At 44.8% G+C, this 26,496-nt stretch overlaps 1 protein-coding gene across 3 annotated transcripts in view; it reads right to left on the bottom strand.

Moving 5' to 3' along the window:
- The window catches only part of PITPNC1 (phosphatidylinositol transfer protein cytoplasmic 1), a 278,582-nt gene extending 252,427 nt beyond the window's left edge, over positions 1-26,155 (bottom strand). For 2 of the 3 annotated variants that reach the window (XM_084982566.1, XM_084982565.1), the window contains exon 1: positions 25,433-26,155. Coding sequence is in view for 1 of the 3 variants with exons in the window: in NM_001143722.1 (NP_001137194.1) it covers positions 25,433-25,480 (48 nt within the window). In the remaining 2 variants the exon portion in view is untranslated. 3 annotated transcript variants of the gene reach the window in all.
- Between the last annotated feature and the right edge of the window lie 341 nt (positions 26,156-26,496).

The following is a 26,496-nucleotide window of genomic DNA, read 5'->3' as shown; positions in this document are numbered from 1 at the left end:
AAGTGGCTGCCTTCTCTCCTTCTCCTCATGGGGAGGAAGGGCTGATCTCTTTTGTAAGGACACTAATCCCATTTGTGAGGGTTCCACCCTCATGACCTAATCACCTCTCAAAAGCCCCACCTCTAAACACCATCACACTGGGGATTAGGTTTCCACATATGAATTTGGGGGGAGGCAGGCATAAACATTCAGCCTATGACCCTGGTCATAACATCAATGAGACCCTGAGACTGAATGGCCTCTTTATATTAGATTTCAGTTTATTTATTTTTTTTAATTCTATATCTCATTTTATTTTTATTTGTTTTATTTTTTGTCTTTTTTAGGGCTGAACCCGTGGCATATGGAGGTTCCCAGGTTAGGGGTTGAATCAGAGCTGTAGTTGCTGGCCTACGCCACAGCCACAGCAACGTGGGATCCAAGGCTGCATCTGCAACCTACACCACAGCTCATGGCGATGCTAGATCCTTAACCCACTGAGTGGGGCCAGGGATTGAACCTGCATCCTCATGGGTGCTAGTCAGATTTGTTTCTGCTGGGCCATGACAGGCACTCTGAGTTTCAGTTTCTTGAGTGCCCCCCTAGGGCTGGCGCATCTTGCCATTATCCTTGTTCTTCCCAATCCTCACTCCTGCTTTATAACTGATATCCTGTCCCAGGGTCCCACTGCAAGCCGGAACACTTCCCCCACGTGCTTCTCTGATGCTGCCAGGCAGGCTGCCTGCATCCCCGCCTCACCTGCTTTCCAGAGGCCTTTCTTCCCCTCCTGATGACCATGCCCGTTGGCAGCCACCTTCTTGGACCATGCTAGTTGTCCAGCATAGAGCTGGTGTGTGGTCCAGGGGTAACTCCCTTTAATCATAAGCGGTACATCTGTCCCGCCCAGAAAGCATTTCCACCTCCTTCATGGTTCTGAGTACCACCTCCCCAACTCTGTATCAGTCAGCCCTTTCACACGATGCTATAGGATGAGATAGGGTATATTTCTCATCATTGTGGACAGAATTTTGTCTTAGGGAGTTCCCATCGTGGCTCAGTGGGAATGAGCACGACTAGTATCCATGAGGATGCAGGTTCGATCTCTGGCCTCGATCAGTGGGTTAAGGATCTGGTGTTGCTGTAAGCCATGGTGTAGGTCACAGATGAGGCTTGGCTCTTGCATTGCTATGGCTGTGGCTGTGGCTGTGGCCGGCAGCTGTAACTCCCATTCGACCCCTAGCCTGGGAACTTCATATGCTGCACATGTGGCCCTAAAAAAAAGATAAAAAAAAAAAAAAAAGGCTTTCGTCTTAGTATAACTATTCTACACTAATATGTGGGTTCCAAGAAAGAGAAGCATTCCTTTCCCCTCAATATCCTGATTCTGCCAACGGCTACACTGTACTTGCTCCAGACCCTACGTAAGAAATAATAGGCTGGCTGCTTTCACGAGCAAACACACACCCTTATTTGCTATTAGCAAAAGCTTCACCACCTCAGCCAGCCAAAGATCTCTTTAAGCCTCACACTAACATTTACAAATGTAAAAAGATACTAATTGGATGCTGGGTTCTCCAGCTATTGTCCTTTTGCTTGTTTAAAACAATTCTTATTAATAAAATATCAGAAGCCTAAAAGGCAAATTTCACTTGCAAATACTTCTTCTTTCCTTTAGGTAATGACTTTTCAGAAAGACACTAAAGAAATAGAATGTTTAAAAACTGAGTTTTCCCAGATGTAAACGCGTATACATTGCTGATAGAAACATACATATTACACTCACTTTGGGAAACACGTGCATAACTCTACACTCCTAGGCACAGTCCCTAGAAAGGCACTCTCATACGTGGGTGTTCAAACACGTTCCCAGCAACGGTGTTCGGAAAAGTAAGACTCTGGAAACAACCCAATGTGCATGGATCAAAGAAGAAATTAAATACATTATGGCAGATTCAAATGAAGGATACTATACAGCCAGAAAAATGAATAAATTATAGTTCTCTGCAACAATCTCAGGATCAAAATGGTGAGGGAAAAAAGATCAAGCTCTGCACTACGATCCAGAAAAAGAGTCTTTTCAAAAATGGTGCTGGGGAGTTCCCTTCATGGCTAGCGGTTAACGAACCTGACTAGCATTCATGAGGATGTGGGTTCGATCCCTGGCCTCCCTCAGTGGGTTAAGGATCTGGCGTTGCTGTGACCTGTGGTGTGGATCATAGACACGGCTTGGATCCCACGTTGCTGTGGCTGTGGTGTAGGCCGGCAGCTGTAGCTCCGATTCGATCCCTAGTCTGGGACCCTCCATATGCCGCGGGTGTGGCCCTAAAAAGCAAAAAATAAAAATAAAAAATGGTGCTAGGGCAAGTGGATATTCACATGCAAAAGAATGAATCTGGACCCTACCCTATACCATATACAAAAATTTACTCAATATGCACCAAAGACCTGAATGTCAGAGCTTAAAATTCTTAGAAGAAAGCAAAAGTGCAAATCTTTGTGACACTCAGTTAGGGAATGATTTCTTAAATATGACACCAAAAGTGCAAGAAAACAAAGAAAAAACGGACACCTGGGACTTAAAATTTAAAACTGTTGTGCCTTAAAGGACACTATCAAGAAAGTGACAGGACAACCCATAGATGAGAAAGTTTTTGCAAATCATGTTATCTGATAAGGGTCTAATAGCCAGAATATAGAAAGAACTCTTACAACCCAACAATAAAAAGACACACAACCAGAATAGAAATTTCACCAAAGATACACAAAGAGCCAATAAGCACATGAAAAGATGTTCAGCATCATGGAAATGAAAATCCAAACCACAATGAGATCCTTCTGCACACCCACGGAGGATGACTAGAAGCAGAAAGTCAGAAAGTGCTGACTCGGAAGTAGAGACTCTGGAACACTCATACGCAGCTGGTAGGAATGTAAAATAGTGCATCAGCTGTGGATGATACTTTGGCAATAAGTTAAACAGAATTTCCAGAAGTTCCCGTCATGACTCAGCAGTAAGGACCCTGACTAGTGTCCATGAGAATGTGGGTTCGATCCCTGGCCTCCTTCAGTGGGTCAGGGATCCAGCACTGCCATGAGCTGTGGTGTAGGTCGCAGACATGGCTCAGATCCTGTGTTGCTGTGGCTCTGGTGTAGGCCAGCAGCTGTACCTCCAATTCAACCCCTAGCCTGGGAACTTCTCTATACTGCCCCTGCAGCCCTAAAAAAAAGCAAACAAACAAACAAAAACAGAATTTCCATATGACCCAATAATTCTATCTCTGGGTATATATCCAAAAGAAGTGAAAACTGGCAAGTGTCTGTGTGGTACCAGGATCTGGCATTGTCACTGCAGCAGCTTGGGTCACTGCTATGGCGTGGGTTCAATTCCTGGCCCATGAACTCCCACATGCTGCGGGTGCAGCCAAAAAAAATTTTTTTAAATAAAAATAAAGGAGTTCCATGATGGCTCAGCAGGTTAGGGATCCAGCATTGCTGCTGCTTATGGCGAGGTTTTGATCCCTGGCCCTGGAATTTCTGCATGCCCCAAACTGGCAAGCCATTGAAGACTACCTCTTCTGTGCTGCCACGTGTATAGAGAACCTGGGATCAGCGAGGGACATGTAGAGTGTGAAACGAACCTGCATCATTCTACTTAAGCTGGGTAATGGGCTCATGGGTATATTGCTTCATATCTATTCAGTGAAAAAAATGTGAAAGAGAAATAAATATACTTTTTTCTGTTTTTCAAACCACAATCAACACAAAAATTTGATCTAAATTTGTTTATTTTTATTTCTATTTATTGTCTTTTTAGGGCTGTATTTGCAGCATATCAAAGTTCCCAGGCTAGGGGTCAAATCAGAGCTGCAGCTTCAGGCCTACACCACCGCCACAGCAATGCGAGGTCCCGGCAGCATCTTCGAACTATGCCACACCTTGCAGCAACATAACCCACTGAGCAAGGCCAGGGACTGAACCCACATCCTCATGGATACCACTCAGGTTCTTAACCACTGAGCCACAAGCTGAGCCACAAAGGGAACTCTGCATCTCAATTTAAATGACTGGAAGTTGGTAGTCAACCTCAGCTAAGCAACCATAGCATGCAAAACACCATCAAAAAAAAAAAAAAAAAAAATACATACCAAAAAAACTCTTGGGAGTTAAAAAAAAAAAGAGGCAATGACCATCACATCCTTCAAGGAGCTCATAATCTAAAGCATGAGTAGCTACCAGGTCCAGAAAGCCTTAAACCCGCTTCCTCATGGAATCATTTCAGCAAAGGTTTCGTCATTCCCAACGCCAGCTATTATTAAAGACTCCATTTCATACAATTAAAACATTAAATATATTTTACTTTCAGAGTTTCATGTTTTTATTCTGAAAAGTTGTTTCATCTCCCTTTCATAAATCTGCTGTTAAGCACTCAGGATAAAGTGGAATTAGAGCATAGCGAATTGTAGAGAACCTATTTAGGAGACTTGTTTTTTCTACTTGAAGTATAAAATATCTTTAAAGCCAATACTTAAATGATATCTTAGATTATCACACATTCTTATCTAGGCTCTATTTAGTTTTGGAATATTCATAGAATGACATCTTGAAGTGCCTTTTTTTGCAAGACAGAGTCTAGATAAACACAGAAGCTTTCTAAAAACAATTAAGGTTTCCCTCAAGATTTATAATAGCTGTAAGGTTATCTAAAATTATATCTATGCATCCAGTTTTTAGCAAAGATCAGCAAATACAAACAGTTTTAACTCAAGCACTCTCTTTCCATTAAAGAGGTCAATATTTTTATGTTATACCACAGTTTCTGGGATATATACTCCAAAAATGTATCCTTCCAGCAACTAATTCTGGAACACATATCCATTTTAGGATCAACTATTTGAGTTAATACATTTTCCTTGATAATGAAGGAATGTCAACGTCTTTTTGGCTCTGGAAAGTCTGATGTTATTGGAGAAAGCAAGTGGAATTTGTAGCCAACGTGCCATGGATTGGAATTCGACTCTGCCATTGCCTCTCCGCATGCCTTTGGCAAATCCTGTCATGTGACATCTGTAAAATGAAGATGATAGGATCCACCCTGGAGAATGACTGCATAGATGAAAGGAGATAATTAACACAGTGGTCCCAGCACACTATGTGTTCCAGAAATGTTGGCCCTCCGTGTTCTCTCCTGTCTTGTGAAAAAGACAAGGGAATGCCCACATAAACAAATACACAATTTCCATTAAATGTTTGTACACACACGCACTCACACACACACACACAAATTGGCTTTGCCATTTACTAAATTTTCTTCTCTGCATGGTAAATTATAATCTTGGTTAAAGTGTTTCACAAAATATCTCATGAAAGGAGTTCCCAGGCTCAGCAGAAACGAACCTGACTAGTATCCACGAGGACGCAGGTTCGATGGCCTTCATCAGAGGGTTAAGGATCTGGCATTGCCGTGAGCTGTGGTGTAGGTCGCAGATGAGGCTTGGATCTGGCATTGCTGTGGCTGTGGTGTAGGCCGGCAGCTGCAGCTCCCGATTTGACCCCTAACCTGGGAACCTCCAAAAGCAACAGGTACGGCCCAAAAAAGACAAAAAAAAAAAAAAATCTCATGAGAACGTTGTTTAAAAAATTAAAACTGGAGTTCCTATTGTGGCTCAGTGGATTAAGAACCCAACATAGTGTCTATGAGGATTCGGGTTTGATCCCTGGCCTCACTCAGTGGGTCAAGGATCTGGTGCTGCCACAAGCTACAGTGTAGACCTGTGAGCTGAAGCTCCGATTCAACCCCTAGCCTGGAACTTCTATATGCCTCAGGAGTGGCCATAAAAAGAAAAATAAATAAATAAATAATTTAAAAAATGAAAACTCATGAGGAAAAATGGAGAACAATCCATTCTTAAGCTTATTAATACAACCAAGGGCTTCATCGCTATACCCAAGTGCTTAGCGGTTTCTGCAACCAAGGTAAGCAGCTATGACCTATATTTTATGATGTGGATGTGACTAAAAAGTCAGCAGGTTGTTGGATGAAGCCAGAAAGGCACGCTTATCACATCTGCCACTAAGCTAAGAGGAGCAGCTCACACAGAAAATAACAGAAGCAAGAATCAAAAACATTTTGTCAAACTTGAAATCAGCAGACACCATTCATCACATTTACATTTCAAAGTCCTACGGTAATGGCTCTTGTTGCTATAAGGCTGCTTGTTTTCATAGATCTCAGACACCGGATGGAGAGACTTAGCTTTGCCAGGAGATCACGTGGATGAGAACAGGGTGAACCGATCACCTTCCCAGCCAGCAGTTTGCTGCAGCTTCCAAAAATGACAATGCTAAACACTAACGCAGCAACATGGCATGAGGTGCTGAAGTAACAGTTCCCATATTTTCAGCCCTGGCCCTCCGATATTCTTGAGCCAAACCTGGCCCGCACCTGTTTTGGTATGGCCCACGAGCGACAAATGGGTTTTGTGTTTTTAAATGGTTGAAAGAAAGCAAAAGAATAAATTTCATGACATGCGCAAATGATATGAAATTCAAATTTCCAGGTCTATACATAAAATTTTATCAGAACACAGCCATGCCTGTTCGTGTATATATCGTCTCTGCCTGCTTTTGTGATGCAAGGTCAGAACTGAGCTGTTGCAAGAGTTGTTGCAACCTTACGGCCTGCAATTCTAAAATAGTTCTATCTGGCCTTTTACAGAAAAGGTTTATTGACCCTTGCTCTGGAGCACGGCGTTCAATATTTTTGAAAGGGCAAAAACAGAGGAGATCCACGTCCATGGGGGTGGGAAGGGACTCGGGAAACTCTTTCTTAAGGTGAATTGTCGAGGGGATTGTGGATATTACGCCAACAGAATAGAAAATCAAAGGACAACATTATAGTTTTCTTTAAATATTATAGTTTTCTTTAAAGAGCCTGCATGGGGAAGTGGCTTGTGTTTGTGTAACTATAGAAGGGAAAATGACAAGTTCTAGAGAGGCAGACATCAACTAAACATTAGAAAGAGTCTTCTCTCACAACGAAGTAGACAATCACAGAGGCCTTATCGCAAGACAGCCAGCACCCCGCCATGCTGGTATTTAAGCTAAAAGGCAAGGTGAGAGCCATGCAAGATGACAACAGAAAGGATTCTTACAGTGGGTAGGAAGCTGAACTGTTTCAATACTCATGTTCTCTCTACAATTTTATCTCAGAAGAAGAAAAGGATCAGAGCTCCTGCTGTGGCAAAATGGGATTGGCGGGCATCTTGGGAGCACTGGGACAAAGGTTCAATCCCCGGCCAGCAAGTGGGTTAAGAATCCAGGGTTGCTGCAGCTGCGGCTTAACTCGGATCTGATCCCTGGCCCTGGAGCTCCATATGCCACAAGGTGACCAAAAGTGGGAAAAAATGAAGGAAGGAAGATGCAACCAAGGTAAGCATATGGGAAGGGAAGGGAAGTGAGAGACAGAGAGAGAGAGAGAAGGAAGGAAAGAAAGAAAGGGAATGATCATAAGGAGTTCCCTGGTGGCCTAGTCAATAAAGGATCCTGCATTGTCACTGCTGTGACCAGAGCCACAGCAGTGATGTGGGTTCGAGCCCTGGCTTGGGAGCTTCTGCATGCTACAGGAGCAGCCAAAATAAATTTAAAAAAAATTTTTTTTAATTTTTTAATAAAAAATTTTTAAAAAGAAAGAAAATGGGAGTTCCTGTCATGGCGCAGTGGTTAACGAATCCGACTAGGAACCATGAGGTTGAGGGTTCGGTCCCTGCCCTTGCTCAGTGGGTTAAGGATCTGGCATTGCCGTGAGCTGTGGTGTAGGTTGCAGACGCGGCTCGGATCCCGCGTTGCTGTGGCTCTGGCGTAGGCTGGTGGCTACAGCTCCGATTAGACCCCTAGCCTGGGAACCTCCATATGCCACGGGAGCGGCCCAAGAAATAGCAAAAAGACAAAAAAAAAAAAAAGAAAGAAAATGATCATAAGCAACAAATGAGAGCTTAATGACAGATCAATGGAAACAATTTCTACTATCGCATTCAACTATGGACAGTCCTTGCATGGAAATATATATTCATACATGTACATGTATACATATATATGTGTATATGTACATATATATGTAAACAGTGCATTAAAAAGAGGCTTATTTAAATAAAGAGCACATTAGCTTTAAAAAGAATCACATTAAAAAAAGAAGGGTTATTTTTAGAAGGAGGGTTCCAATTACAGAAAATAAGGAAAGGACATCCACTGCTACATACAATGAACGGAAATCTTTCCTTGTGGAGAGGAAATCAGCTTGGCGCTGCCTGAAAAGGGGGAAAAGTTTTAACAGGAAACGGGAGGAATGTGCTAAGGAAAAAAAATGTGCTGAACTACAAAATACAGTAAAGGGCACAGTGGCGTGACTCACTGGCACTGGACTTGATAAAGTAGTTTTATAAACAACATCACAAAGCACAGCCACCTGTTAAGCTGTTATTTTGGCCCATCTATTTCCAATGGCAATCTCGACACCCAAGCAAGAGACACACCACCATAGCAACATAAACATCACAGTGCTGGAGAACAAAATTTTAGGAAGCAATTTATAGCCTCTGCAGGGCTGGAAATAAACTAATCCTTAAGCATTTGTTACTATGACATAACGTTCCCGCAGGACAAACTCAGGACCTTTGGACACCCCAGGATTTCCTCGAATGGGCCGTTTGGAAAGTAGAGACTCCAAAATGAATACTTACTCGATGGTCTTCTAAAATAAAGGTATTTAAAAGTGTGAGCCAGTGTCATTTCATGCACAGCTCAGGGAATGCCCGAGTATCAGGGATTCATACAGCATCCACAGATGGCTAATCAGTGCTCTCCCTTGTTTGCCAAATGGACTTCCACATCCTGTGGTCAGCCCCTGACGGAGGCAAAAAGAGGGGTATTGAAATCCTCCTGAGCCATAAAAAAGAACAAAATTGTACCATTTGCAGCCACATGGGTAGACTTGGAGGGAAAATGAGATAAGACAAATACTGTATAATATCACTCACGTGGGAAATCTAAAAAGTACAACAAACTAGTGAATAAAACAAAAAAGAAGCAGATGCACAGATCACAGAGAACAAACCAGTGGTTACCAGTGGGGATGGGGAGGAGGGGTGATTTGCAGTGGGGGGAGTGGGAGGTACAAACTACTGGGTATAAGACAGGCTCAAGGATGTATTGCATGGCATGAGGAATACAGCCAATACTTTGTAATATCTGCATATGGAAAGTAGCCTTTAAAACTGTGAGAACTGCGAGCTCCTGTTATGGCTCAGCAGGTTAAGAACCTGACTAGTATCCCTGAGGATGCAGGTTCAATCCCTAGCCTTGCTCAGTGGGTTAAGGATCCAGCACTGCTGCACGCTGTGGTATAGGTCGAAGACGTGGCTCAGAGCTGGTGTTGCTGTGGCTGTGGCGTAGGCCTGCAGTTGCAGCTCCAACTCAACCTGTAGACAGGGAACTTCCTTATGCTGCAGGTACGGCCATAAAAAGAAAAAAAAAGACAAAGAAAAAAAATCATATGAGAATTTTAAAATTAAATTAAAAAAAAAGAGGGATATTTAAAATTGAGAGAAACAAGGCACAGGAAAATCTGGCCTTCCTAAATCAATTTGCAGTTATCACATAGCAAGGCCTCATCTCGTTCTAACTCCTCACCATACTTCACCACCCTAAGCCAGAAACCCCAAGATGGGACAACATAGGTACTTTGGCTCTGGAAAATAAAATGCAAAGGAAAGGGTAGAGGAAAATGAAAGAAAAATCATGTTTGAAAGTGATCAGGCCTCTTTCAGGGATGACACTCCACATGAGAGGTGAGGGAATTACCAGGACTTCAAACCTGAACTTTCTGAGGTATGGCTGATTCACATTTTAAACAGAGCCAACCAAAGGGAAAGAAAGCGGATCATCCAGCTTGCAGATGAGATACGCCCAAAAGGTGTGGTGATGCAAAGTGAGTCTGCATCAGGGTAAACAAGTTCCATCCCAGCCTGGGGATCTGAGAGACACCCAGGGCGGATCCTGAGCCCAGTGGGCAGAAGCACAGGCCCGGGTTCCAACCTGGAACCACAATCCATTAGCCCTGGCCACCACTTCTAACTGCCTCTTTTCCCTTTACTCGTCTTAATGATTCTCAGAGACAGATGCCTATGAGGCCCTTGGGCGGATCCTTCTCTAGATCCACGGAAGAGACGGTCCGAAGGCCAGGACAACAGTGAATGAAGTTCTGCAGATGAAAAATAGACAAACCTACGATGAAGCTTCTGTGAGGTGGGGATTTGGCTGCTTTTGCTGTAAGAACCATCCTGAACCCCTTTAAAAAATAAGATGGTTTCTGACCGGAATAGCCCACATTTTTTTAAATTTATTTTTTATTTATTTATTTTTACTTTTTTTTGTTTTTTTGCCTTTTTTGTCTTGCAAAAAGACAAAAAAAAGAACCCCCAAAAGGGTTCTGGCAGAAGGCTGAGCACTACGTAAATAATGACTAATTTTAAATATACTTGACCCTTTTGGAAGTGTGTTTCTTGAAAAGGCTTAAGGGGATTATTCCATTTGGACAACGAGTAGCCTAATTACTTTTTTTTTTCAAAAAACAACCACCAAGCTCCTTTTCCTCCAATTTTGCCAAGAAACTCTCTAAATACACCCATCTCTGCAACAACATGTCAGACCGGGAAAAAACATAATTACACTCAGCTGCATCCAAGTTTCCATCAGACACAATCCAAAAGAGGTGAACTATTGAATCCTGAATCTAAAGGTTTTTCATTTTGGACACGATGCCTCTTTATGAGCAGCCAAAACATAATATCCCCCAAAAAAGAGCATCCGTCAGAACCTTCAATAGTCCAGGATTTGGGTCCCCAGTGTACCCATACAACCTGTACCCCCAATGATGAAATACAATTCTAGTTACCAAAACTCTCTGCACTCGAGAGGGGATTAAATAACTCTATTTCGTATCTTTAAACCTGTCTCGTTGAGCAAAAGAACCATCTATTTTCACAGCACCTTTCAGGTACTGAGAAAACCACTATTATCTGCCGTGTCACTTTTACTGAAACAGTCCAGAATGATGCTAAGTGTTAGGTGATATGAAAGGCCCTGTTTGTCTTTGCATCTGCCCTGGCATCATCATTGTGACTTCAGATCCGGATAAACTCCGCAAAATGTTCCCACTAAAGGACCATGTCACGAGGATGTGAACCCTAGGGAACTCGCGCATTTCAGAAGACAGGCCCAGAGGCTCAAGAACAAACTGTAGGGACAATCCCTGTCTTCAGAACTACCTGTCCACACATGCAGGTGATTACAAGTCTTGTTTTCTCAACCATCCAGCCAGTGTTGTTTTTCTATTTGGCTTAACTGCTAATTACCAGTTGGTGTTTTTTTAATTGGAGAATAGTTGATTCACAATGTTGTGGCTAATTACTAGTTTAACAAGAGTTCTGTTTTCTGTGACTGTTTTGCAGATGTCTAATATTTCAGGTGCATTAGAGAGTAAACAGACATCGGTAAGGTGTCCTAGGCACACTGGAAAGTGGTTCTCAGGCTGAAGACCCGCATTTTTCTATATCCCACTACTTTCTTGGACAGTGCAGGACACACACGGCTCCTTGAGCAGGACCGTAATGCTAGAAAAGCGAAGGAAATCCGGGTTGTTGGCTAGTGAGTTGAAAACGCTCTCTGCAGACATTGCTGAGAGAATTGACAAGAATGAAAATGTTACCATGTTAATTTATTAATAAGCCATCACGAAGACAAATTTTTCTTCTCCCAAGTTAAATATTTATCAAATCCTTAAAAAATAGTAATAATAATAAAAAAGCAGTTCTCTTGTGGCACATGCTAGCATCGTCATTGCAGCGGCTCAGATCGCTGCTGTGGAACGGATTCAATCTCTGACTCGGGAACTTCCACATGCTTCTCCAGGCATGGCCAAAAAAATAAAGAAATTTAAAAAGTTAACATTTTAACTGTACCTCTTTATTTAGAAAAAGGGTCCAATTAATGTCTGTTTCCACCTACAGGAATAAAGCATTATCATTAATCACATATTGTGTCTTCAACTTTAATAGAAAAACACTTGTCCGTGCCAACTCTGCTTGAAATACTTCTAAAATGTGCTGGTGCTTCTCTGGCCTTAGTAAGTATTCGGAACAAAAATGCCCTTTTACTGTTAAATGACAAGACAGGAGGACTCTTGAATTAAAATTGTCAAGTACTTCGGCTGTTGCTGCCATGGTATAGGTCACAGAGTCATGAATGCCACCCAAAATATGGATACAGGTCCATCATATCAGTGTCAAATCCCTCCTTTGTTTTAATTTCTTTTTTTTTTTTATTAAGGGCTGCACCCAAGGCATATGGAAGTTTCCAGGCTAGGGGTTGAATTGGAGCTGCAGCTTCCACAGCCCGCCACATGCCCGATCTGAGCTGCGGCCGAGGGCTGTGACCTATGCTGCAGCTCGCAGCAACACCAGATCCTTAACCCACTGAGCAAGGCAGGGATGGACCCCATGTTGTCATGGATACTAGTCGGGTTCTTAACCCGATAAACTGCAATGGGAACTCCCAAATCCCTCCTTTGAAAGAAGTCAGAATTCAGAAAAAAAAGTTCCAGTTAAATCCCAATATATTGAGTTTGTTTCAGGAAATGATGTGAGTGTAAGTTACAAAGTAATATAACCCGAGCTTTAAAGGGAAGAGGAAAAAGGCTGACTGTATATCTATCATAGACAGAAGGCAGAAAGGTGGTTGCCATGGGTTGAAGGGTGGTGGATAGACAGTTACTGTTTATGGGTACAGAGTTTCAGCTTTGCAAGATGAAAAGAGTTCTGAAGAAGGATGGTGGTGACAGCTGCCTAACAATGTGAATGCGCTTAATGCCACCAAACTCTACCTAGAAAAATGGTTACGATGGCAATATGTAATATGTTTTACCATAATTCTTTAAAAATTATTACTTTAGAGAGTTTCCTGGTGGCGTAGTGGGTTAAGGATCTAGTGTTGTCGCTGCTGTGGCAAGGCATCGATCCCTGGCCTGGGGAACTTTTGCATGCCTCAGGTGCAGCCAAAAAAAAAAAAAAAAAAGGAGAGCATTATTTTAAAAAAATGACCAAAAAAGAAAAAAACAAAAAACAAAACTGACCAGAATGTACGCATCCAATTAAGTGTGGTCCCCTTCAAATAGTTCATTTTAGGTGACCACATGTTTAGTTCCAAAGTGTTGACACAAAGTAAAACATCTCTGCTGTGGAACTTAAGGCAGGGTTTGTTTGGATTTTTTTTTTTTTTTCATAGCTTTTAACATGCCTGATAATGGGAAATGCCTTCGGAGGACCATTTTTAATTTTGAAAAAAACCTTTTACAGCTCTGTTTTCAAAATAACAATCCTATCAAGTTAGGTTTTCTTTTAGCCCACATGAAGCGTGGCTCTCAGGAAACACTAAGAAGTTGTGCGTGTGGTTTGGAAACTGCCTCCGAGGCAACGGTGAGACACAAGGTTTCAAGGAGCAACCACCTCAGCAGGAAAGAAAAATACACAACACTGAATAATACATTTCGGTCATTCTTCTGCCTTCCAGTTCGATTACCTCCAAAGAGTTTTAAGTTTATGACGAAATGTACCAAAAACATGGTTGTCACTTTGTTCCCATTGTTATTTACAGATACTAATTTTCAGAAACCCGCAGGTGCTCACCAGTGAACATCTCTGTGGATGCTGTCTGTGAAAGCCAAAGGTTTTCACTGCCATTAAAAGGAATAATTTCTGAAAAGCGTAGGGGTGGTTCTCTTTTTAGAGCATGAATGACGAAAGTTATTTTTCAAAGAGGAGTATGATTCACTTATCAAAGTTAAACTGAGGAATGTCACTGAGTTTAATACTTGGGTAAAAATGATCATTCAATAGGAGATAAAACTTACGGACCACTCTGCTAGCTTAACTGGAACAGAAGAAGTACCTTCCTCCAATGATTTCCTTGGATAACCCTGAATAAGTTATTCAGTCTTGAAGAAACTGGGGAGGAGGGGGCGCGTGTATGTGTGTTTATTGGGATAGAACTATACAACCTCTAATGCTCCTTCCAGCTCTGGGACTCTAGGGAAGGCAGAAGTGAGAAAGCACAGAGCCTGGGCTCTGTAGTCTGATCAGCCTGGGCATGAATCCAGGTCTACCACTGAGTAGCCAGGCAAGCTAGTCAGTGGTAGCATCTGTAAAATGGGAGGATAACACTCAACACACGGGACCATTACAAGGACTAAATAGACCAGAAAGCACTCAACAAATGTTCATTTCTCTCTGTTCCTCCTTGGCACCGTGGAACTTGACTGCTAGCAATCCAAGCAGAGAAAACAGAAAGGAAAATTTTATAACGCTTTCCAAACAGAAACGTTTCATGGGACACATCGCCGAGGTACACAGTGCTGACTATTTATTATGTACATAGAAGCAAGGTGACTGCCAGGCTGCACTCAGCCAAGACCTTGTGACACTGGGTGACTGTCTAGCTCCTGACTGCTGCCATGGAGAAAGTCAGGGCAAGCAACTTTCACAATCTGTGTAAGACACAAAGGCGGAGGTGGCTAAGATAACCAAAAGCAACAGGGCAACCCTGTGCTTTCCAGGTACTATTCCGTCCTCCAAGATAAGTCTCGTGTCGTGTGGGCACAACATTCATTAACAGGTCCTATCACCGTCTATAAACTGTCTATACCAGCTGGAAACACTTTAGCCAGAGAGTCAGGAGAGGAGGGAAACCTGGCCCTTTTAAGAATCAATTAATCCATCAACCCCACCATGATGGGTAAAACTAGAAAATACTCAAGAGCCTTGGGGAATGCCAAATAATCCAACAAATAAAACCAAAAGCATTTGAAGCTTTCAACAACTTAATTATATGAGCATCCAAGTTCACGGTGACATTTCATTCTTCCCCCACCCCGTTGACACATTTTTTTCTGGATAAACACACAGATCAGTTAACTGGGGTGCAAAAATACACAAACTAGGGCTTAGAAACACCTGGATCTGACCGTAATTCCGCACATATAATCAGCCCTGAACGTGTGTGTAGGTGACATGGGGTGGGGAGCAATCTTGGGGAATTAGGTGCTTAGATTAGGTGCTTAAACAATGTTATTAGAGTTGTCATCAAATTACATTTGTTTAGCTAATCTTACTTCTCTAGGTGATTCATCCTGGGAAAGAAACAACACCCTCAAGATGGTCAGATAGAATTCTAAAGGATTAAAGGATGAGGATGTTTTTTCTTTGCTCAGGAACAACAGCAATTCTAGAGGGCCTTGCTTCACCCAAACTTAAAAGAAGCAAAAAGTAAAAAGAAATGAAAAGTAAGAAGATTTAAAAAAAAAAAGAATCATTAGATTCAGCTGATCAAGATATTACGTTAGCTACTTGTTTCGATGGATGAGTCGACTTCCACTAAAGTCTAAAAAGGAGTTTTAAGAGCAGCCCCCTTTGTCAGAGTGCTGGGAAATTAAAGAATGACTCACTTTAATACTTGATGTCAAAACCGTGGTGAGCTCTGGCTGTCATGTTTCTAAATCAACAAACAGCATTGTATGATGTTGCTCGGGCTGCCAGCCAGGAAGTGACGGGTGACCCTAGACTCCTTTCACCGTCACGGGTAAAGCCAGGGGCCAGGTCCTGTGCAGAGGGTGCACCTCCTCTCTCTGCCATCCTGGGAGACTTGCCCGGCCTAACGTGGCATGGTTTTTGCCATACTAGACAGAGACTATTGACACACAGTTTAAAGAGCCATTTAGCCTATGTTACGACATCCCTGATGGAAAGTTTTTTTTGTTTGTTTGTTTGGTTTTTTTTTTTTTGTCTTTTTGCCATTTCTTGGGCCGCTTCCCGCAGCATACGGAGGTTCCCAGGCTAGGGGTCCAATCGGAGCTGTAGACACCAGCCTATGCCAGAGTCACAGCCACGCAGGATCCGAGCCACGTCTGCAACGTACACCACAGCTCACAGCAATGCCGGATCCTTAACCCACTGAGCAAGGCCAGGGATGGAACCCACAACCTCGTGGTTCCCAGTCGGATTCATTAACCACTGAGCCAAGACGGGAACTCCCCTGATGGAAAGTCTTAAGGACATTTGCCAGAGCTGCATAAAGCAGAGGACTCAACTTCCATGTAGAACCATCCCGTACAGAATGCATATTCTAGGATTCATTCTATTCTGCCAGCACAACATTTCCCACCCGAAGTGCAGAGAAAGCAGAGGAATGTACCTGGAGCCATAGCCAGAAAGATTTACTACGGACTCTAAGTTCCTTCCATTAGGGGTTCCAGGGGGGCGGGGCGGGGGGGGTCGCTGTTTGAGATGGTCGTGAAATCTGTCCTTAGCGCTCTGCAGTTGGCCACAGGGTAGCTACTCAAGTTCCGATTACGTTTTTCTCCCTAAGTATCAAATTCTGACCTTAAATTGTGGTCATTCTGGTCCAAATCTGGTAGAATTTTCTTTTTCCCCCACACTGCTGCAAAAGACAACACACTCCCTTGGAAAGCTGTCTAAATTCAAGACAACAGAATCATCTCCTTGCTGGACAGGGACCCAAATTTTCCAGGGTCCGTACTCATAATTCAAATTCAGCACTTTCGTCAATGGATCTCTCTCAGAACACAGATGTGTACTCGATTCTGCTGGAAAAATCCATACATACATATCTTTAAAAACAAAACAGGAGTTCCCGCTATAGCACAGTGGGTTAAGAATCCAACTGCAGCGGCTAGGGTCACTACAGAGGGGTGGGTTGAATCCTCAACCTGGTGCAGTGGGTTGAAGAATCTGGCATTGCCACAGCTGCTGCATAGGTCACAGCTGTGGATGGGGTTTGATCCCTGGCCCAGAAACTCCCCATATGCCACAGGTGTGGCCATAAAATAAAAAAATAAACAATTTTTAAAAAACAGCTTTATCAAGATGTATTTTACATACCAACTCAATGGTTTTTAATATATTTATACAGAGTTGCACAACCATTGCCATATCTATTTAAAGGTGACAATATCAAGGAGCTACATCCAGTGCTATCAGGAGCTACATCCCTGTGCTATCAGGGAGCTACATCCAGTCTCTTGGGATAGACCATGATGGAAGATAATATAAGAAAGGGAATGTACATATGTATGACTTCACTGAACAGCAGAAATTGGCACAACACTGTAAATCAACTATAATTTTTAAAAAGGGGGAAAAAGACAATAGTGAGGAGTTCCCTGGTGGTCTAGCAGTTAAGGACCTGGCATTGTCATTTCTGTGGTTCAGGTCACTGCTGTGGCACAGGTTTGATACCTGGCCTGGGAACTTCCACATGCTGTGTGCTTGGCCAAAAAAAAAAAAAGGAGTGGCCTTTACCTCTTCAGTCTCTTGAACTTCTAGAAGTGAATATTTCCAGTGTATCCTACGGTTTATTAGCCATGTCACACTCACTAACGTTATTTTCGGTCTTGCTGGCTTTGGCACCTCTGGACTAGCATTTCTCAAACTTTGTTCCCAGGAAAAATTAATTTCCAGGATAAAAGGATTCCACGGTCAAATGAACTTGAGACAGGCTAGGGTAAATAAAGTCACCATGACCTATGATAAAGGACTTGTCAGAGCCTGTAGTCTGCAGAGATCTTCTTTCATTTATTTAGCTACTATTTATTGAGCATCCACATGCCAAGTGCTGGGGTTACACCAATGAACAGGACAGACAGGGTCTCTCTTTTCCATCCGTGGTGTGGATCTTGCATTGCTGTGGCTGTGACGTAGACCAACAACCATATGTCCAATTTGACCCCTAGCCTGGGAACTTCCATGTGCCACAGGTTCAGCCCTAAAAAAGAAAAAAACAAAAACAAAAACAAAACCTTAAGCAGTGTGAAAGAAAACACTTAGCACCAGCTTTCCTAAAAGGTTCCTATTTTTCTCAGGTTCTTCCCATCCATTCATTCAGCAAGCATCTGCTGTGTGCCAGATCCGAGGTTTAAGCCGTGGGGCTATGGTATCCAATATGGCAGCCACAGGTGGCCCCTTGAGCACTGCAAAGTGTGCTGCAAATGGAAAATACACACCGTATTTCAAAGACTTAGCATGAAACACAAATAAAAGGTCTTGTCAGCATTTTCTTATGTGGATTAGATAGGGATGGAGATGGATGACAAACAAGGAAACAAGTAAGCACAAATTAAGATAAATGCAGAAAGAATAAATGCTAGGACAGAAATAAGTGCAAAGATAGAGAATAACAGGGGGAAGCTGTTTCATATGGCATGGTCAGGAAAAACTTTCTGAGGAGCTAACATAGCCACTTATAAACCTGCAAGATTGTTATAAACTGTGAGGTTTGCACACAACTGCACCAAGGGCTGGGGAACTTGAGGGGGCTGACAAAGGTCAGCTGCAGGGCGTGGCACTGTTCCCATTGGGTTCCATGTAAGTAGCGCCCCCTGAAGGTGGGCACCCCTGTTTGTATGAACTGTATTTTAAGTTGGAGGATGGATGGTGTGAAGAGTCAAGCTTTCGAGATGATTTTTTTTCAAACCTGACATTTTCCGGATACAATTTGCTCTCCCATTTTAATAGTTATAACACACTTGGACTTCATCTGCCATGTAGCCTACAAAAAAAATCTCCGCTTGGGAATACCGCAAAATTCCTGATTTCAAGCATGAGACACGGAGGGCAGGCAGTTGGCAGTCTGTAATCTGAAATTCTTTTTGTCATCTCCCAGTAAGCTGAACCTGCTTAAAGATATGGAAAACCTCCCTGACTTCTTGCTACAAATCAGCTGGCTTCTGTATCTGTCTTTTTCTCCGAACAGAGGCAGAAGTGTTGGCTAGTTTTCAAAAAAAGTCTTCTGAGTTACTTGACCATACAGACCTCCAGGGCACAGAAAGCAGGCCAGAGCCCCCAGAGGCCAGCGAGGGCACCTGCACCCTCACTCAGGCAGCTAAAGCAATGAACCTCGACGTACTTTTCCAGTAATCACTGCCCCTGAAAAACACATTTACTGGGCACACCCTTTTATATTTAAAAAACAAAACATCCTTGTGAACGCTCCGCCCTACACACACACACACACACACACACACACTTCCCCAATTGACACTCTGGGGCAAGGAAGAGATCTTAAAGAGGCTAAGTGTTGAAAACATATTATTATTTTTTTAACTACTTATAAAAAATAGTATTCTCCATTCACCTGAATTGACAGGCTTTTGGAAACGAAGATGCCTCGCTTTCTCTGAATATGTAATAATCAGACACGGGTTTTTAACTTGAATCTTAAGAGCCTTCGGAACTCGCTCCGTGTCTTTCTAATGAAAAGTCAAAGTTAATTACTACCCACTTTTAACTAGGGTTTTGTTCACTTTTTTTTCCAAAGGTCAGAAGCTGTTTCTTGTGATGGGCATTCATACCCAAATCACAGGGGAAAAGCAGGGTCCTTCCTCCGCAAAGTCACGTTCACTGACCCGTCGGAAGACAGCACCTGCTCCTCGTTGTCGGTTCCATTACTGGTGGAAGGTTTGCACTGATCCACTGACCTGCCCCCACTTCCCCGGTGTCCCTCGCGACCAAGAAAGGAGCTTTGGAAGGTGGCTGGGCAGCAATGAGCAACACTGTTCCCTGACCAGGAAACAGGCAAGAGAACCCACCCGGATCACCCAGAAATCACCACCCTGGCCTCTGTGGCTCTCAATGAGGCTAACAGGCAGGAGGAAAAAAAAGTCAAAATAGGGCTCACTCTTAAAAAAACATTTCCAAAATTATGTTTCTTCGGAACCCTGAAGAAAGTGTATGAGATTAATCCGAAGAGGCTTTGCATTCGGGGAGGATCGCTTTATACAGAAAACAAAATGTTGGAGTTCCCGTCGTGGCGCAGCGGAAACGAATCCGACTAGGAACCATGAGGTTGCGGGTTTGATCCCCAGCCTCGCTCAGTGGGTTAAGGATCTGGCGTTGCTGTGAGCTGTAGTGTAGGTCACAGACACAGCTCGGATCCAGCGTTGCTGTGGCTGTGGTGTAGGCCAGCAGCTGTAGCTCTGATTCGATCCCTGGCCTGGGAACTTCCACATGATGCTAGTGCGGCCCAAAAAAAGCAAAAAGAAAGAAAGAAAACAAAATGTCAATGAAAACATCACACTCAAAATCTCTTTCCTTAAAGAATTTCTGCCCTAACACGCTTGCGGATGCACATTATGAAAACCCTTTAAAACAGAGCCAAAGGGAGCACCATTGGGCATTTTGGCATCTTCATTTATGTCATTCCAGAGACGGCGCCACCCTGATCCCAAATCTGTTCTCAGAAATGTGCGCAAGAAAGTTCTCTGGGGATCCGAGGAGCCTGGATAAAGTGCACTGGCTACCTGCCAGGGCAAAGAACAAAATAATATTCTGTTAAAAAGCTGGGGTTTTTTTCTTTCTTTCTTTCTTTTTCTTGGAGGGGAGGGGAGGGTTTCTATTTTTCATTGTGCATCAAATCCCTAAAGGTCACAAATAAATCCCAAATATTAATATTGATGCAGTCAGAACAGGAAGTGTTCGACACCAAAGCAAGCAAGGAAATTGAAGAGGTTCCCACCTCGGATCACACGAAGATGGGCTTAACTCTTGTCAGATGCTCATCTTACTGACAAGGAGCTGTTAAGGTGGAGTGATCAGACCGTGCCCCTCAGAGTCCTGAAAATGCAGCTTGGGATGTTGGGAACAGTGGCAGCACCAAGTGAGTGGCTTGGGAGGGAGGGGGCCTTGAACTCTACCCTAATTTCCATGGAGCCACACATCCAAGAGTCACCCCCAAATAAAAATACAGTCTAAGGAAAACCCATGGACTTATTACACAAAAGCAGCTTCAAAGAGAAGCCGCTGGTCAGCTGACAACTCCTAAGTTTCCCCTAAGTAGATAAGATCAGAGTCTCCATCCCACCTTCCCCCTACAGGCTGATTAGCATTCTCCTTCGCACATCTGGCTTAGGGATAATATTTCCTTCCAACGAGGAATCTCAGAGAGGAAAGAAGTGGGGGATCCCTTGGTTGTAGCAAAAGAGCTTTGCTCCAGGTTCTGGCCTAGACCCTGATCCTGGCTGAGATGGGCAACTAACTGCACCTTCTTTAGCTCTAGTCTCTTCCGCCACAAGATGAAATGACTCAACTCTAGACCATCTCAAATAGCCCTTCCAAGCCTAACTCTGGATTCTATATTATAAATGTTTCAAATGAAGACAGTGACAACTGTCTCTTCATAGCCAACTATTGGCCCTCAGGGACCTTTACTGTTTAGAACTTATATTTAGTTCAGAGACAACAACATTGAACACAAATGAGGAAACTATTCCAACGAAGTTAAGTTTTTTTTTTATTAGTATTAAAATGAATCCATGGTATCTTACTTCTCATAATTCTTCACTCTGAAATGAATGTCTAAAAAACAAAACACCAGCATTCTGGTCTAGACTGTAATTCAGCTTTACTTCCTTTATCTCCCAGAGCTGTTCTTTCCTGGAACTAGGGAACATTTCATTGAGTTAAAATAAGGTGAGAGAAATAGAAACCAGTACTCTCTAGACCAGTTCAAAAGGTCTTTGATTTTTCATTTAGTTGACAGTGCTGACTTTATCTGTTTTCAGAATTTTTTTTCTTTTTGCTGGATTAAATATGAGTAATGGGCAAAGAGCAGAGTAAGAAGAAACAAATACTGGTGGGTTTTACCATGGCTCTGGTTCCGGCTTGGCTATTAACTAGCTGTGTGCTCTGGTACATATGACTTGAAATTCCTGAATCTCAGTTCATTCATCTGCAAAATGTGTATTATCATACACTAGTCCCCCTTATGAGTTAAGTGGGGTAAGGCCAGGGAACAGAGAATGGACACAATATATAGTGTTGGTTCTTTTTTTTAATTTAATTTAATTTAATTTAATTTTTTTGTCTTTTTGCCTTTTCTAGGGTCACTTCCTGCGGCATATGTAGGTTCCCAGGCTGGGGTCAAATTGGAGCTGTAGCCGCCAGCCTATGCCAGAGCCATAGCAACTCAGGATCCAAGCCTCATCTGTGACCTACACCACAGCTCACAGCAATGCCCGATCCTTAACCCACTGAGCAAGGCCAGGGATCAAACCCACAACCTCATGGTTCCTAGTCGGATTGGTTAACCACTGCACCACGACGGGAACTCCTACAGTGTTGTTTCTTTGGATGACTCTCCAAAACAAGGGCATTTGCCTCATTTAAAAGTATGGAAGGAGTTCCAGCGGAAACAAATCCAACTAGTATCCATGAGGATGCAGGCCTTGCCCAGGGGCTTGGGGATCCAGCATTGCCATGAGCTGTGGTGTAGGTTACAGATGCTGCTCAGATCCTGTGTGGCTGTGGTGCAGGACAGTAGCTATAGCTCTGATTAGACCCCTAGCCTGGGAACTTCCATATGCCTCTGGTGCAGCCCTAAAAAAGCAAAAAAAAAAAAAAAAAAAAAGTATGGACATTACTACTAACTGCAGTAGTTAAAACAGATACGAGTCCTGGAAGTTCCATGTAAGCAGAATCAGGACCAAAGAAAATCAAGAGTTATGGCAAAAGTGAGGCTTCCAAAAATCTACAGAATAGTTGATTCTCTTGGAGTTCTTGTCGTGGCTCAGTGGTTAACAAATCCGACTAGGAACCATGAGGTTGCGGGTTAGATCACTGGCCTTGCTCAGTGGGTTAAAGGATCCGGCATTGCTGTGAGCTGTGGTGTAGGCTGCAGACACGGCTCGGATCCAGCGTTGCTATGGCTCTGGCGTAGGCCGGTGGCTACAGCTCCGATTCGACCCCTAGCCTGGGAACCTTCATATGCTGTGGGAGGGGCCCAAGAAATAGCAAAAAAAAAGACAATAGTTGATTCTCTCTTTTGAAGACACTTAAATTGCTTCCCAGTTTTCCACATTAAGGTCAGGAGGACATAGTGCAAAGGCGGATGGTGGAAATTGTGGGGTTTACTACAGGTCAGATCCTAGCCGGGCCTAGGTTCCTCATTAATCATCTGATTTGGTTAATCTCAGTCCTTCCACTTTGAAACCTCCCTCAATCTAAATTGCTTCTGTAACAAAGACGAAAACTACTTTGGAATATGACCTTACAGACAATGAATCATGCTTTGGTCCAAATGAATTATACATTAATTAAGTTATAATTATACATTATGTTACAGGCCAAGTCTCATTTCATTTCATTTGCCAATTAAGAAAGGAAGGGCCTCAAAAAAAGAAAAAAGAAAAAAAGAAAAAGAGAGGAAGGGCCTCCACCTGTATCACTCAAATTCGATTACTTCATCCCAAAGTTGTGGTTATTTCAGTACAAAAAAAAAAAAAAAGATTGGAGAAAGAGCAGTGCCTGAGGGTTTAAGAAAGCCTTCGAGGGAGTTCCCATGGTAGTTCAGTGGAAATGAATCCAACTAAGAACTAGGAAATTTCGGGTTTGATCCCTGGCCTCACTCAGCGGGTTAAGGATCCAGCCCAGGATCCGTGGGCTGTGGTGTAGGTCACAGGAGCAGCTCAAGTCTGGCATTGTTGTGGCTGTGGTGTAGACCAGCAGCTACAGCTCCGATTTAACCCCTAGCCTGGGAACCTCCATATGTCACAGATGCGGCCCTAAAAAGAAAAGAAAAGAAAGAAGGAAAGCCTTCAAAGGAAATCAACCAGATAAGGAGATTCGGTGGGTAATACAGAAGATTCTAGAGCTGGTTATTTTCTTGAGTATCACCTGCATTGGGGGCATTTCATGCAGTACCAGTATTGCCTCTAGATCTCAAACTCCTCTCAATAAAGTCACTAGGAGGAGACAGACTGGAAGCATATACACCTCCTAGCTAAACTACTCCAGATCAGCTGCCCAGGGGTAGGAAGATCTCAACCTTTTTCTAGAAAATACTCTGGTTAACCAGTTTCATTCATTTGCCTCTCCCATTCTCCACATAACTTTTGCTGTTTTCTCCACGTGATTCACACGGTCTGCCTCCCCACCTGGCATCCATCCTTCAAGACCTTTGAACAAAGGCGATCTCTTCCAAAGTCAATGAATTGCAACTCCGGGGCTTGGGGGCTCAGTTGATCACTGGAGTAGGGGCTGATTTTTCTCTTTGGCAGCCTGCGTCTGCCCCTAGGATATGTTTTTCGAACTTGGAGTTACTTTGATCTTGCCTTGTATTGTACTTGGGTCTTGCCCTTAAACTTGTCCCAGAAGACAAGCCCCCTGGGAGCACAACCATGTTCCTAGTTAACTATCTTTTTCTCTCCCAAAGCACCTTGCCCCTTCCAAAAGTAGTGGCTCAATAACATATCTACAAATTAAGTGCACTGTACTTAAATATAAACACGGTTTGGGTCTCTGGTGCCATGTGTGTTGCCACACCAAACCACATTGGGAAGTTTCAAATTGCCTTGACCGACTTCCAGCTCCCTCGCTATCCCTGGACACACGCTAAGCAATTGTGAAATCACCAAAAAGGTAGGGATGCAGAGGGGGGGAATAAAGGGAAGCCAGGGCCTGAACAATCCTGAGTCATCATTTCCTGAATGATGGAACTTGCTGCTTGGGAGAAAGGAACCTGAGCGGCGGGTGGAGTACGAGCCCGGGACAAGCCCCCGCCCCTCGCCCTGCAGCGCTGGACCCGCGAGCCAGGGCCGGCCCTCACCCACGTGCTGGAGCGCCCCCCTGTGGCCGCACCGCAGCCCCCTCCGCTCCCGGCTCCCGCATACCACTCTCCCCGCGGCCAAAGAAACAAGACACGCACAAAGTTTCCCGGCCAGGCGGTTAGAGAAAGGTCGATGCCAGGTCTGGAAGCTCGAAACGCGGGCGTGGCGGGAGCGGCACCCAGGGTGGCGGCGATGACAAGGTGTCCGGGCCCAAACTGACTCCCCAAGAGCTCCGAGGTGCCCCCCAGCGGGCCCCGGGGCTTCCAGAACCCAAGGGTGAAGGTCTTCTCCCTTACCCCAACCTTCCAGCGAAGGGCGGGAGCAGAGCCTGGGTCCCCACGCCAGGACGGGATGCCCCCCCATCCCCAGCTACTAGAGCGCGCTTGGCGCTCTGGCTTTGCTTTATTCATCTTCTTAATTGGAGGGAGGGGGTGACCAAATCCCTTTAGCACATTCTGATCCCCGGCAATCTGGGTTCTAGGTGCCCCCCAAAAGCCCACCTGGAGTCCGCCGCCCCACCCAATGCCGCCCTCCTTGCCAGGGTGACAAGTGGAAGCAGCAACTCCTCATCCTCCTCCCCCTCCAACCTCCCGCTTTGGAAGGTAATATTCCACCAGGGTTTCCCCGCCGCCCGCAGTGGACCTGGGGGCGGGGAGGCGGTGAGGGGGTACGCGGCACCCCGGGGCGGGAGGGGCCGGGAGCAGGCGAGGCCGGGCCCGGTGCGGCGGTTACCTCGTCCACGGTGAGCGGCATGCAGATCCTGTACTCCTTCAGCAGCATGATCCTGCCGGCCGCGGACCCCTAAGGCAGGAAGCGGAGGGCGCCCCCAGACTAACAGCGCTGCCGCCCAGGCACAGGGCAGGGCGCCTGGAGCCCCGCGCTCGGAGCCGGCGGGCGAGGCAGCCCCGGCGGTGCGCTCAGATCCTGGCTTCCTCCTCACCGCCCGAGAGCATGTCAAGGTTCGGGTCCGGGTGTTCACCGCTCCTCCGTCTCCTTCCTTGCCGAGGTCGATCCTCCTGGAACGCGGTGTTGCAAAGTCAGGCGGGGAGGGAGGGAGACCGGCTGGAAACCGCTCTATTCGGTAGCCCGGGTCGGTAGGAGCGGGCGCCAGATCAGGGCATGCCCGGCGGCGGGCGAGGGAGGGAAAAAAAGAGAGATTTCCAAAAATTAAAACGAATGCACAAAAGTCACCCGCTCGATCCGCCTCTGAAACCAGATCTGAACCTGGCGATCCCCTTCTCCGGCCGGTCTGCCCAAGGCTAATGTCACCAGGAACACATTGCAGTCAGAGATGCTGACTTTCCAGACAAAGGCTCGATCAGCTCTGCTCCCCGGGCGGTAAACAAGATTTCCTGCTCTTTTTAGGGCCGGTCCCCGAGGCACTCCAGGGCTCGCTGGTGGAGAAAAGGGAAGCCGCCGCGGCCGCTCGGCTCTGCTGGGCTGGGGCCCCGGTTCCTCCGACCTCAGCTCGCGGCTGCAAGGGGCGGGCGGGAGGAAGCTGGCGCCTTCCGCGCACGTCCCCTCCCCCGAGTCCCTCGGCTCCCCGAGCGCTTTGCGTGCCCGCGAGTTTGCAGCCACCTCGCCGGGGCCGGAGAGTCGGCGCCGCCGAGCTGCAGTGTGCCTCCGGCCGGGGAGGTGGGTGCGGGAGGGGCGAGCGCGAGCGAGGCTGACATCAGCAGCGGCCGCGGCGGGGAGGGTAGCCCCATCCGGCCAATGGGGAAATGGCAAAGAATGTGGAGGATTTAAACAAAACAGCATGTCTCTCCCGGGCTGCTGCCAGACGGCAGGGCTGCCCC

This window comes from Sus scrofa, chromosome 12 (assembly GCF_054392235.1).
Source record: "Sus scrofa isolate SSC_HxYL_T2T_F1_AM1 chromosome 12, Sscrofa_HxYL_maternal_Yorkshire_Landrace_v2.0, whole genome shotgun sequence".
NCBI classification, from domain to species: domain Eukaryota; kingdom Metazoa; phylum Chordata; class Mammalia; order Artiodactyla; family Suidae; genus Sus; species Sus scrofa.
The sequence above is the reverse complement of the archived record's forward strand: the minus strand, read 5'-3'. Positions and strand labels throughout refer to the sequence as shown.